Source organism: Diabrotica virgifera, chromosome 5, assembly GCF_917563875.1.
Source record: "Diabrotica virgifera virgifera chromosome 5, PGI_DIABVI_V3a".
Taxonomy (NCBI): Eukaryota; Metazoa; Arthropoda; class Insecta; order Coleoptera; family Chrysomelidae; genus Diabrotica; species Diabrotica virgifera.
In genome coordinates this window covers 212,831,543-212,846,872 of record NC_065447.1, presented here as the reverse complement: position 1 = coordinate 212,846,872, position 15,330 = coordinate 212,831,543, and the positions used below count along the sequence as shown (strand labels likewise).

Genomic DNA, 15,330 nt, shown 5'->3' with positions numbered 1-15,330 from the left:
AATTTTTTGCGATTATTTCATGAATAAATCTGTGCAAAACCAAAATTTTATTGTAATTTATTTATGTAAGTACAAATTAGTACAATTAAATACGCAGTTGTTATAAATATTTTACGGTTTAAAGTCATCACTTTTATAAATTTTAAAACATTAATTGTCATTAATGTCACTGAATGTATTTTTTCGTAGCAACGAAGGGCATCTGACGTAATATATTTGACGATGGGAAATTATCAAAAATTATCAATTTAATTTAGATTTATGTAGCTTTCTATTGGTTATAATCTCCTATGAATGAAATAATCATAGAAATATAAACAAAAATTGTGGAATAACTCATTTCTGCTTATCATTTTTCGATACAACGAATATAGGAGTAATGTACCCTTATTTATGTTGTTTGATCATTAATTTCTGAAATACTGGTTTCCAGATATTTTTATTTATCAACCCCTTCTATTTGTAAATCTCCAAAATTTATAGCGCAGTCACTGAAGGTTCGATTTTCATGAAAATTGGTGAGTAGTTAGCAGTTAGAGGATACCTCAAGGAATAAAGGTGACGTGATGTCAACTTGCGCTTTTACCCTGGGGTGGATACCACCCCTTCTAGTGGGTGAAAATTATTTTATTGAAAATAAAACCATAAATCGATGGAGGGACAAATTCTAAGCAAAATTTGTTATATAAAGTTATTAATATAAATCAAAACATTTTGAATTATTAATTCAAAAAAGATCTTTAAAGATTAAAGATTTTATTTTTTCGTAAACAAATGCATATTTTAAAGTTGTTTTCACGTATAACTCAAAAATTATAAGCTTTTACAAAAAAGTTATAATTACCAAAATCAAAGATAATAAAAAACTGAATACACTCCTTACTTAAAGAACTAAACTAATGTTAATTCAAAGTGAGTTACGGGTAATTGAATCTATATTTTTTTAGACGAGTACTCAAATCTAAGTAATCAAGCTTAAATAACGGTAAAACGATGCACTTTATAAAATATACCTGCTAAGCACTTGTCAAATACCTATCAAATGAGCTCCAGGAGAAGTTACTAGCATCAAAATTAAGCAAGTTATGATGAAAATAAGAGAACCCTTTTTATTTTTTTAGGAAAAATGAAAAATAAAACATACGCCATTTCCACAAAAATTAAAATTTATAGTAATTCTTACAATATTTTCTTTATATTAGCATAAGTAATGATTTAAACAATTTTGACAAAAATTAAGAATTATTGAAAAAATATTTAATTTTAAAAATCAGAATTTTTAAAATTATCGTAGTTTCCATTTTATTTTGATAACTCCAAAAATATTCATTATACGTAAAAAATTACATACATATGTATAACCAAATTTTAGTTTTCCCGTGTTAAATATTTTACCTTCCTTACTATTTCTGTTGGGTAAAAGATCACCGAGATAGAAACGTTTAAAGCTTAAATTTGGCTGCGAGATCCATGTAACCGGGACCATTTAACCTTTTATTTTTAAACACGTTGACGGACTGAACGTCTATAGACGTCCAAGTTCCATTGATGTAATGTGACACAACGTCTATAGACGACATTTTTAAAATAACGAGTTTTGAAAAAAAAATGTCATATTACATTATACAGATGCATATTAAATGTGACACGATGTCCATGATCCTCGGCGACATGTTTACAAAAAATGTTAAAAAACTCATTGTTTCCATAAACTATAAGCGCTAAAAGAAATTCAGCAATTTCCCTAATCTACTTTGCAAAGTACAAAATAGTGTCACAACACTTGCTTATACTTTTGACGCACTGTCCGTCAACGTGTTAAAAAAGTAAGAGGTTTAAAAATTAACTTCAGCGTGGTTAAATAGCCTTTGAAATTATGTTTCAAATGGTAGGTGAACCTGATATCGTAAAAATTAACGGAGTTATTAAAAAACAGTAAGATTTTTTTGAAAATTTTTTAAAAGATAAATTTTGAAAAATTTTTGTAGCATAAATTTGAATGCTATCAACTTGATTCAGGGCTCATTTGATGGATATTTCTAAGTATTTTGACAAATAATGTTTAATAAGCTTATTGTTGTTTGAGAAAAACATGCATTTTAGTCACGAAAAATTAAAATTTTTGATCTTTAATAACTCAAAAAGTTTCAATGTAATTTAATAACTCTATATAACAAATTTTGGTTAGAATTTGTCCCTCTATCGAATTATGGCTTATTTTTAGTAAAATAATTTTCACACCTGAGAAGGGGTGGCATCCACCCCAAGGGTAAAAGCGCAAGTTGGCAGCATGTCACTTTTGTTCCTCGAGTTATCCTCTAACCACTCACCAATTTTCATGCAAATCGATGGAGGTTCAACGAAATCGGAGGTAATAGCTCATATCCACCTTCAGTGGCTGCACTAGTATGTTCGTTTGTATATACATATTTGTTTCTTTTGTTATTGTTATTATCATATATTTACCTAGTCTTTTTATATTCCTGCATAACTCCTCTCCTGATTTCAATGTCTGAACTGGGTTGGTTATATTATTATAATTTGTTCTCTTTGATTCCAGTAAAGGTGTGTCATTATTCTTAAGTCCCTTTTATCTATGTTTTTGTCTTTAGAACTTGGACTAATTTTTCATGTCGTATATAATCAAAATCCTTTCTACCATATAATTATGTGAGATTAAAGCCTCATTTTTCATTAAGACATATTTCATGTCTTACTTTATCAAAGGCTTTTTCAAAATCAACGTAACAAACATGCACATCCACATATATATCCATGCACCTCCCTGGTTCCTAGTCCGTTTCTGACTTAGTTCCGGTTCTGCTTCTGAACCCAAACTGACTAATCTATTTCTTCTTCCAGTTTGTTATTTATACGATACTGTAATCTTTTCAATAATAATTTGAAGAGTACAGGGGAAAAACAAGGAATGTCGCATTTTATACAATGACATATTGAGATAAACACCAATAAACGTTTAATTCTTATGATTCCTAAAAACTACTTAGGAGTTTCTTAGTAGAATTCTAGCAATTCTGATTCTATAATCTTGATATAATATGAATCTATACTAACTTATTAATTTAATAATGTTCCAAAAAGCTGCTACAATTCCTTATTTTTGTCCAGTGGCGTGCGCACAATCCTGGTCCTTCGACTGGATACAAATGCTTAGAAAATTGATATAGACTGATCTTTTTGTTTATTGTCCTGAATTGATAGCCTAGTCGATAGTACTCAGTTTTTGCTACCACATGGCGAGAAAAGCCAAAATAATGAAAAAGTGACATTCCTTGTTTTTCCCCTGTACTCTTCATTTGAGAACATGACATATTAATGATATTGTTCTAGATGCACTGCACTATTATTTAAATTTTCAGGGATAGGGCAAAAGTTGGGGGGCAACCATTGTTTCGGTATATTATGTCCTGTATAGATACCATAAAAACTATTGAAAATATCTACCAAAACAACAAAATGGAAGTCAGAATAGATGGACAACTTACAGAACCTATAGATATAGGCAGCGGAATAAGACAGAGAGACTCATTGAGCCCTATGTTCTTCAATTTAACTATGGATGAAATTATCAAAAGCGTTAACAAAGGAAGAAGATACAGAATGGGAAATAAAGAAGTAAAAATACTCTGCTACGCAGACGACAAAAAGAATTCAATACATATGATAATTTCGTCTCAGAAAACTAAAACAATAGTAATGAGTAAAGAACCAATCAGATGTAAAATAGAAATTGATGGTATCAGTATTGAACAAGTAATGGAAGCAAATGCCTTGATATTACATTGTCAAGTTACGGAGACCTGGACAAAGAAGTAAGAAATCAAGTACAAAAAGCAAATAGACTCGCAGGATGCCTTAATAACACTATAGTTATGGCGAAACCGACATATTAACACACAGATGAAGTCAAGAATTTATAAAGCCAGTGTAAAGCCAATAATGACATATGCATCAGAAACAAGACTCGATACAGCCACAACACTAAGACTACGGGAAATGGCAGAGATAACAGTACTGAGAAGAATTACAGGAAATACGTTGAGAGATCGAAAAAAGAATAAAGACATTAAAAGACAACAGGGCCGCTGCCAGAAAAAAATTTAGGGAGGGTCAAAATCTTTAAGGGCCAATTTCTCATATCGAGTTCAACTCCAGTTTAACCTGAACTTCTAGTAAACGTCAGTTTAAAGTCAAAATCGTCTTTCTCAATTCACGTTCAACCGATGGCAGTTTAAACTTGAACGATGCTTGAACGGTGGAATTCGGCCGTTCAAAGATTTCAGAACTCAGTTCAGATGATTCCATGGACTACGCATGCCTTGTATTAACACGAAACGCTGTCATAATATAAATATATCCTATTTTATTATATTAAGCCTAACGATAAACGATAACATTATTTTTGTTTTTATAATATTTATTTATAATTATTAAAATGACTAGTTGACTATAAATACTTAAATTTAACTTTATTCAAAAACAGCATAAAAATGGTAGTTCAAAATGGCGACAGTTTTTTACCTTTTGCCATCTATTGGCATTTCTCGAAAGCTGTAGAATGAGCGCTGACATGAACGCGCAATGAGAAATGCATTTCAAACAAAACCACAGATCACGGGTGAACCTGGTTCAACTGAACCATAGATTAACGCAGGTATGAGAAATCGACCCTAAGTCGCTTTTCAATTCTAGAAATGAATGAAATAACTAGAACAATTTATATTTTAATAATCATAGATACAAAAAAAGATTCATCGGTAAATAAAAACTGTAATCTCCTTGGATCTTGATCTTTATCAATAACCTTGTTTTATCTTAAGCTCTAATTATCCACGGGGGGTCGTCGGACCCTCCCTGACCCCCCTTGGTGGCTGGCCTGGAAGACAATGTAACGTACAGTGTATAAACGAATGGACACTAAATAGAAAAAAGAATGGAATAACCACATATCCAGAATGGGGGAGAGACGTGTCAAAATATCAAGAGATAAATCACCAATCGGTAGAAAAAGTATCGGTCGACCGCGCAAAAGATGGAGTGACAACCTTCCATAGAGGTATCAATCCGCCCATGAACAAGCAGAATTGCTTATAAAGAGGAAGAAGAAGAAGTTGTTCTGTTTGTATATTGTATTAAACAAGTCTCCTCTAATATCTAAGATTTTATCATTTGTGCATTTTAAGTTTTATACTCGGATTTGGTAGACATACCATATACTACTTTGCCATTTTTGCTTTTATTAAAGCCATTTTAATTTTCTCTCTTAATACCTTTAATACCACATCCTCTTCTACTTCTTCTTCCATCTGTTCTGTTCTATTGTCTTTTAATAAGCCATTGATGTATGTTGTTAATCTCTTTCATTTTTTATTCGTATTCAACAATATTTTCTCATTTTTATATTTGAGTATTCCCAGTTTTCTTCTTCTCTTGTTGATTATTTTCTTTGTTTTTTGTTGAATTGTTGAATTACTTAATTATTTTATTGTGTGTGTTAAAACAATAATGTCGTTTCTGGTATTCTTCTACTTTTTGTATATCTGATTTTCTTTGTTTTTATGTTGACGTCTTTCTTCCAATAAATCTAAAATTTTCTCCCTCATCTATTGTTTCTTTTTGCATCTGGTTAGTGTCAGCATTTCTTTTTGACTTTTGTCAATTTCTGTAATAACCCTTTTATATCCGTTGAAGTATTTTGCAGAATTTGTTCTTTAACGTTCATTAATCGATTATTGATTCTCTTATAAGTGGGTTCCTTAATTTACTTGTACCGATTTGTGCTTCTGTTATTTTTCGTTATATTTTTTTTATTTTCATTATACATCGTGTCTACTTAAGTTGGAAACATATGGGAAACTTTTTTATTACCTATTGATTTTACGAAAAAAAGTTATTCTTCATAAAAAGTGCTGCTTGCTCTAAAACCTAATATTTAATCATCATATATAAAATTTTATCAATATTGTACGAGGTATGTCAAAAAATATGAATTTCGTTCAAGGGTAAAGTACCTTTATTTCTCTGAATATCGAATGAATTATTATCAGAAGTTGTTTGGAATTAAAAACCAAGATCAAATATGCAATTACAAGCTTCTAATTGAAACAAAAATATTTTACAAATTTTTCTGTTTATGAATACCCAACATCATTTTTATTTATTACAAATATGATAACTCTTTTATTATTCATTTTACGAAAAAAAGTTATTCTTCATAAAAAGCTCTGCATGTTCTAAAATCTAAGATACAACTATGATATATCAACTTTTATTAATTTCATACGAGGTGTGTCAAAAAATATGAATTTTGCTCATGAGTATAGTACCTACCTTTATATTTTACAATATTTCAATTAGAAGGATATAATTGCATATTGAAACATAGTTTTTAATTCTAAACAACTTTTTTAATAACAATTTTCAATATTATTAAAAATAAAGGTACTTTACTCCTGAGGGAAATTCGTATTTTGTGACATACCTCGTATAAAATTAATAAAATGTGATATCTGATGGTTGCATCTTAGGTTTTAGACCATGCAGAACTTTTTATGAAGAATAACTTTTTTTCGTTAAATTAATAATAAAAGAGTTATAATATGTGTAATAAATAAAAATGAAGTTAATATCCATAAATGTGGGAAAAAATTTTTCAATTAGAAGTATGTAATTGCATATTTTATCTTGGTTTTCAATTCCAAACAATTTTTCCTTATTAGAATTTTCGATATTCAGAGAAATAAAGGTAATTTACCCTCAAACGAAATTCTTATTTTTTGACATACCTCGTATAATAGTGATAAAATGTGATATATGATGCTTAGGTTCTAGAGCATGCGGAACTTTTTATGAAGAATAACTTTTTTCGTAAAATTAATAATAAAAAGTTTCCCATATGTTTCCAACTTAAGTAGACACGCTGTATAATAAAATATTATATTATAAAGTAAGTTATCAATCGAAGTATCACAGAAAACGACAATAAATATCGTTCCCATACCATCAGATTGACAAGAGGTGGAATACTTTCTTTGGTTACACCTCCTGAGATTTTCAAAATTTATAAATCATACAGGATGCCGAGGAAATTAAGATCAGAGGATTTTAAATAATTCACAACTCATCTGCTCAGCGTGGTAAAAGTTCCAACAAGAAAGATTCCTTAATACTTCTCCAAAAGAGTAAATGAATTAAAAATGTATAAACATTTTCAATTTTTTTGCAACACGAAAATGCAGCAGTTGCATAATGCTCTGGTTAAATCGGAGGAGGATATGGGACTACTGATGAGAGGGAAAAGACCTCCGAAACCGGTATAGACTCTTCTTGCACTCTCTGATTTAACCAGAGCATTATGCAGCTGCTGCATTTTCGTGTTGCAAAGAAATTGAAAATGTTTATAAATTTTTATTATATTATATTTTATTAACAGTTCAATTTTAATTTCAATTATTTTCTTTTATTATATTCCTGCACTAAAGTCTGAACTATATTTCTCATAAACATCATTTAAATTGTTTAATCCCATATGCTCATTCTCAATATCATCCACATGTTATTAAAGTTCTCAAACAAAATACTGAGGAATTATTTATTGAAAATACTTTTTGTTATGGTGATGGCAGAGTTACGTCAGCGAACAACAGTTTTGTAGCGCTGTCACTCAAAGAAATTAATTACTTTGCGTCCTGCATAGACTTATCAACGAAATTTAACACGTCACAAGTTTTTTTGAAAAATTTAAATTAGATTATCTGTTTTACGAGCGGTTTAATACATATTTACGATTAGGATTTTTTATCTCATTTTATATTCCAAGTAAATGATTTTCTTCATCTAATAATCTAACGTCTTACTCTCTAAGGTAATAACAGAGAGATAAGGTTTTTTCAGTGGTGTATTGAGATTCGGTATTTATCATATCTAGTGTACTGTCTGATATTTGTCAATCATGCTAATCGACGTATTTTTGTTTCTCTTTTATCGATGTTCTTTTCCCATATAATGGTAGGGGAGCAAAGTATGCTAAATGTACAGTCACTTGAGCGCTCTAGGGACTTATTGGGTAGTGAAGAGTAGGTTCTAAAACCAAAAAAAGTTAAGTAAAGTTTTCCATTTTAGTGGGTTTAATTTAATTTTCCATTTTCAACAATGGTTTTTTCCGATTATAGCGCCATTTATGCATAATTCGAAAAAATGTTTCAAATAAAAGCGACTTATTTTTACGTAAGGAATCCGAATCTGCAATAAAAAGGGGGCTCCTATTTAAAATTTTAAAGTAACCCCCACTCCATCTCAGTGGGGGGTCGTGTTTGGTGCCATTCGATAGATTTTTCAAACATATTGAATAGGTGTATTTTTCAATTTTTCGATCTGAAGTTCATTTTGCTTAATACCGAGGCATTCGTATTTAAAATTTAAAATTTACTCCCCACCCCTACCCGTGGGGAATCGTGTTTGGTATCATTCGATAGATTTTTGACAAATATTGAGCACGTATTTTTTAGATTTTAGATCTATCGTTCATTTCGCGAAATATTCGCTTTTTTCTTGAAAAACTTTGTGACTCACCCATTTCCTTAGGCCCGGGCGCCCCGCCCAAATCGTCAGATTTTCGAAATGTACACTGTTCTGTTTTGCATGTACTTAACTTATCTTATCTTAATCTGATGATTTCGAGTTTTTCTAAGGATACATTTTCTTTTTCGCCCCCCCCCCCCCCTAACAAACTCCCCTGTGTTTAGAGTCAATAGAGGTACATCTACAGGGTACCAGGATTCTCCCCATATGATAATCTGACGAGCTCGAGTTACTGCAAAAATCCCTACCATTAATTTTGCAGGTTTGCAGGTTGAATGGACTCTAATTATTAATAATATTAATATGTTACTAGATATGTTTCCCAATGTTTCAATTATACACGGTGAAACTATAAAAGTTTAGGAAGTTAAAAATAATGTGAGATTACAAATTAAGGGATTAATTTGAGATTGAACACCCATTATATCGATATTCAGCTTCTCTGAAACCTCCTGATCCACCTTAAAACTGTAATCATGTATACTTAAAAACCAAACTATTAGTATTATTTACTAGTGCGATCAATAAAAGCTGACCATTCAATAAAAAAGCAGCATTACAAGATGTAGATCTGATTATTAAACAACTAATTCTGTTACAGTGGCTCATGGTGGTATCATTGGCAGTCCTATACAACGTTATATTCGTCCTAGGAAGGGCAGTGTTTTGGGAACTAAATAACAAAGCCGAAATCACCCCTTTATGGTGGACTTTAGACTACCTCTGTGATGCTATATACATTATCGACGCCTTGGTGCACGCACACGAAGGTGAGTTACTGCCTCTATTTTATAAGTAATTATAATTTATACAGGGTGTTTCATTGGGAAACGGAAATAATTTAATGGTGAATAGAGGTTATCGAGGCGGTTCTAGATATACTACATTTTTTGCCCTACCCATTTTTATAACCGAGTTATAGGGTGTTTTATAGATTTTGCTCATTTTTTCTAAACCATAACTTTAGAACCACCCTGTATATTTTTTTGATATTTGGTACACATAAGTCTCATTCAAAACCCAAACGACCGACATACTAATCACTAGAAAAATCCAGGTCCGGATTAACAAAAAAATATAAAATAATTGTGACCTTAAAACAACACCCTGTATATTGAAATTTTGAAAATCTCTTTACATATTTGATAAGAGCACAAAAAACTAAGTTTAATGGTTCGCTCCAATTTTTCGGCCAGACAATTTTATGACTTTACTTTTGAAATTACATTAAATTTTTTAAGAACTCTGACATTAAAAAGCAGGTATTATTAACTTTTAATAATTATAAATTATGAAAGTTAATGAATAAATACTCATTTTAAAAATAGTCAATACTTATTTGCCACATTGGATCGACCAAATTACTAATAAAAAGAAAAATCCAGGTCCGGTTTAACAAAAAAATATAAAGTAATTGTGACATTGAACCAACACCCTATATATTGAAATTTTGAAAATCTTTTGCGTATTTTAAAAGAGCATAAAAACTGCGTTTAAAGGTGCATTTCAAATTTTTGCGCAGATGATTTAATTACATCAATTTTGAAATTATATTTGAGCTTTTAAAGAACTCCTGAGATTAAAAATCAGGTATTATTAACTTTTAATAATTTAATGTTAATGAATCAGTACTTATTTTAAAAATGCTTAATACTTATTTACTCCGCTGGCTTCATGGATTCTCTGGATTTGTAACTGTATGCACGTTATTAAAAATTATAATTGCGAGAATTGAGATATTTTAATGTTTTAGTAAAGAATTAAAAAAAACAGCTAACTATATCTAATGAAAAAAATCATTTAAACAATTCAACCATTTAACATAAATTAAGAATATTTGAACTACAACAGTTGCTCAAAATATCCGCCATTTAGTTCGATATTTCCTTGCTCGTTTAACAGTTTTCGAATCGATTTTCAAATTACATTGGGATTGTTCTAAATTTTTCTGGCAGCTTCTTGTAACCTTGACAGAATTAATAAATATACATGCACCTTTTACCACAGTTTTTATGCTCTTTTAAAATACGAAAACAAATTTTCAAAATTTCAATATACAGGGTGTTGTTTCAAGGTCACAATTACTTTATATTTATTGTAAATCCGGTCCTGGATTTCTCTTGCCATTAGTAATTAGGTTGTTCCAACGTGGTAACTAAGTACTGATTAGTTTTAAAATGAGTATTGATTCATTAACTTTAATAATTGATAATTAAAAGTTAATAATACCTGCTTTTTTACCGGCATACAATAATACCGGCAAGAGTTCTTAAAAAATTCAATATAATTTCAAAATTAAAGTCATAAAATTGTCTGGCCGAAAAATTGAAGCGAACCATTAAACTTAGTTTTTTGTGCTCTATTTTAAGTATGCAAACAGATTTTCAAAATTTCAATAATCAGGGTGTTGTTTTAAGGTCACAATTACTTTATAATTTTCTGTTCATCCGTACCTGGATTTTTCTTGTGGTTAGTATGTCGGTAGTTTGTGTTTTGAATGCGACATATGTGTCCCAAATATAAAAAAAGAATGTGTGTGTACTTTGTACGCACGTAAGAAGTTATACTTCTATTATATGATTATATGATTATAAACGAAATTAATATACTTTTTATTTATATTTTATTTAAATATTAAACGAATTTATACTTACTACTTCTCAAACATTTTTATTAAAACAGTGCCAAAAATTAAAATAATAAAAGTATAAAACACACACAAACACATTAAAAATGCCACAAATGATTTCTGAACATTAATTGTCGGAAAATTTTTTAACTAAATACGTATTTCCTGACAATAAAATTATATAATAAATATACTTACAATCATAAAATGTATAAAAAAAAAATAAAAAAATAAAAGTTTCTATTGGGATTCGAACCAACTTACCAGCGCGGCTGGTATTGGCGTTGTATTGGGGTTCACTCGCATTAAACGCTTCGCCGACAGTGTGTCATTATGTGCGAAAATCGACTAACTAAACGGATTAAACTTTTGACATTTTTGAATTATGTAAATCAAATTATTTTGATTTTGAATTGAAATGATTTAGAATTGAAAAAATACAACAAAACATAGAGTAAGAAAACAATATATTAGGTGAATATTGATAGAAATTTTGATGGTAATCAAATTATGTAAATAAAAGTATTACATACTATGTATTTTGCTAGGTACAAATAGGTAGGTACCTATGATACATTTACAATTATTACGTACCTGTTGCTTTAAAAACTATTTAAAAATCACTACAATTATAAACTTTTTTGTTTCTGTCCTCACAACAATAAAACTAATATATTATACATTTGTTTACCTTCATATTGAACAATTATTTATTATTGACAGATCATTTCAACACCCAGTCAGAGCCCGTATAACGACTAATAAATTTCGCAATCACTTGCATTGTGCAAAGTGGCTATGTTCAAATATCATAACAAACTTTGATCAACTATTTTTAAAACACTTACCAGTGTAAGATTCTTGCTTTGAATAAGCGAGATCGTAGATCGTCCCGGTTGATTGTTGTTATCCACAGTTCTCTACGCCTTCGAGCTAATAGGTTTTTTATCAGTAATTTTGCGGCACTCATACTAGTCACAGTTTGATGGGCTTTCACATTGGCATGCAACAATCATCTCTTCTATGTTAATAAGTCCAAAAATATAATATGAAAACTATTTAAAAAGGCAGTATAACCATTAACTAACTTTTTAATTGTTGTTTCTCTTCCTACAAATTTTAAAACGCAACAACCATACATAACCAAACCACAGTCCCACAGCTGTGCCACAGCTGCCATATTGGATAATTTTTGTCATGTCATTTGAACATCCAATCAGAACAAAGTTGTAATGCGACTAAACAAAGTAATGTAAACAAAGACTAATGCGGGATCAAAGGTTTTAATCTTATTAAAATTCACCCTCATATCGCGCGTAAAGAAGCATAACTTCAAAAAAATATACAGGGTGGTTCTAAACATATGGCTTAGGAAAAAATGGGCAAAATCGATAAAGCACTATGTATCTCGGTTCTAAAAGCTGGTAGGGCAAAACATGTAGTATATCTAGAATCGCCTCGGTGACCTCTATTCACCATTAAAATATTTCCGTTTACAAATGAAACACCCTGTATATATACCGTTCTTAGGCGTCAACGCCCTTCGGTAGGGATCTATGGAGGAGTATCACCAAGACGCAAGCCCTTATCCCTTGTTGTACCGCTCCTCCATAGGCCGATCAGACGCCAGTTATTCCAGACCAAGTCGTAGATTCTATTGAATTTACTACTACGGCGTTGGTCTTTTATTAATTTAATGACCTGGCTGAGGCTCGAACCGTCGATCGCAAATGCACTAAACTTGTCGATCGACTGCGCCTTTGCCAACTGCCAACTTTGTTAAAATTGTTTTAAAATATTGTCTTACATAAATTTTTTAATTAACATAAACATAAATTTGAGAGGCCGGTATGTTAATAAAAGTATGTCCGAGTGTATTAAAAACCCATAGATATAGTTAGTGGAAAACTATAAATTATCACACACTAACCAAGATCTATCTAGTTATCGATGGAGTGAGGACATAACTCCATCTACCAAAAAAACCTATATGCATCCACCTGGAAAAGGTAATAAACATAACATAAATAACATAAGATTCGCTAATGACACCGTTATAATGGCAGACACCCTGGAATCACTATAAGAATTGCTAAATAGAATTAACGATTATTGCATTCGATACGGACTAAAAATAAACAAGAAAAAGACTAAATTTATGATTGTCTCAAAAACACAACATGGAAATGAAAGGTTAATGATAGAGAAAACCCAAATAAAGAAAGTAGAGACATACAAATATCTGAAAACCTGGGTTGATGACAAAAATGACCAAAGCAAAGAAATTAAAGTCTGAATTGAAACTGCAAGGCAAGCACTTATAAAAAATAAGACACTGCTTACAAACAAAGACCTTCATTTGCCTCTCAGATTGAGGGCTCTAATATTCTACATATTTTCTACATTACTATACAGAATGGAAGCTTGGATATTGAAGAGACATAAGAAAAATAGAAGCGTTCGAAATGTGGTGTTACAGAAGAATATTGAAAATTCATTTGGTTCAAAAGATTACCAATGTTGAAGTGCTACGACGTTTAAATAAGGAGTTAGAAATTATGAAAAGTATAAAAACTAGAAAACTAGAATATTTGGGTCACATTACCAGAGGAGAAAAATATGAGTTGCTGAGAGTTATTATGCAAGGACGGATCCAAGGAAGAAGAAGCATAGGAAGAAGACGCATCTCCTGGCTGAGGAACCTTAGAGAATGGTTTAACTGTAGTTCATTACAACTGTTCAAAGCAGCAGCCAACAAAGTGACCAGAGCCATTATGATATCCAACCTCCGATAGGAGAGAGAACTTTAAGAAGAAGAAAAAGATAATAGAAATACATTTACCACGGATGAAACTTACCATGATATGGAAACAGATACTCCTCCGCACATAACAACCGACGAACCCTCAAAGGGCGTTCTGCATCCAACCGAAGTGATATTAGAACAAAAAAGCTCTCTTGTGCCCTCATAATACATTCGATCACTCTTAACCTTCCTAATATCAAGCCAATTTTGAAGTGTTTTTGTCACCCCTGTTAGGGGAGTGCAATTAGGACGAAAACATGCATTGTTTCGGAAAAATTCAAACAAGCTTATATTTTTCTAAAACTTTCTTTGTTAGTTTATATATATGTTAAAGTAAAAAGTTCTACTCGCAGATTTGGCCGCTAATTGTTTATTAATTGTTTAAACAATAACAATTGTTTTGTATAAATAATTTTAAAAATATCGTTAAATTCATCATTTTACTTTGATCAAATATGTTTCTATTTTGTTTTTGATTATGCTGAATCCGAATATGGCATTGCAATTTGAAAATTCTTATACAGAAGCTCTCATACAGTGTGTCTGCGAAGCTAGCAACCACATGGAAAACTTTTTTATTATCAATTTTACGAAAAAACGTGATTCTTAATAAAATGCTCTGGATAGTCAAGAATCTAAAACTCAACCAGCAGATATAAAATTTTATCAATTTTATACGAGTTATGTCAAAAATATGAATTTGTTTAAAGAGTAAAGTATCTTTATATTCCAGAATGTCAAAAAATGCTACTATGAGAAGTTGCTTAAAATTAGAAACTATGTCTAAATATACAATTACATCATTCTAATCAAAAAAAATTCAATTTTTTCTTTTTTCTCAAATTACGGATACTTAAGTATTTTCTATGGGAAATAAGCCACAATTTTACTAAAAAATGAATTTATTAACGTTTCGAAGCCCAAATCGGGTTTCGTTGTCAAAATACAAAATACTATTAAAATAAACAAAAATGTTGTTGCTAAGTAAAAAAAAATTCTTCTAATAATTTATTAAATCTGACTCATTTATATTGGGATATAAATAAACGGATACTTATCATTATTTTATTAAAATTATGATAACTATTGTATTATCACTTTTACGAAAAAAAATTGTTCTTCGTAAAATGCTCTACCTGGTCTAAAATCTAAGATACAACCATCAGATATTAAACTTTTTAATTTTATACGAGGTATGTAAAAAACATGAATTTTTCTTAAGAGAATTGCCTTTATTATTCAGAATATTTTAATTAGAAGGATGTAATTGAACACTAAAACAAATTTTTTAATT

At 30.4% G+C, this 15,330-nt stretch overlaps 1 protein-coding gene across 5 annotated transcripts in view; it reads left to right on the top strand.

Moving 5' to 3' along the window:
- Positions 1-15,330, top strand: part of LOC126884602 (cyclic nucleotide-gated cation channel subunit A) — an 839,335-nt gene that overhangs the window by 514,986 nt on the left and 309,019 nt on the right. For all 5 annotated transcript variants that reach the window (XM_050650604.1, XM_050650600.1, XM_050650603.1 and 2 more), the window contains one exon: positions 9,203-9,371. In XM_050650604.1, coding sequence (XP_050506561.1) covers positions 9,203-9,371 — 169 coding nt within the window. The remainder of the gene's footprint in view (positions 1-9,202; positions 9,372-15,330) is intronic.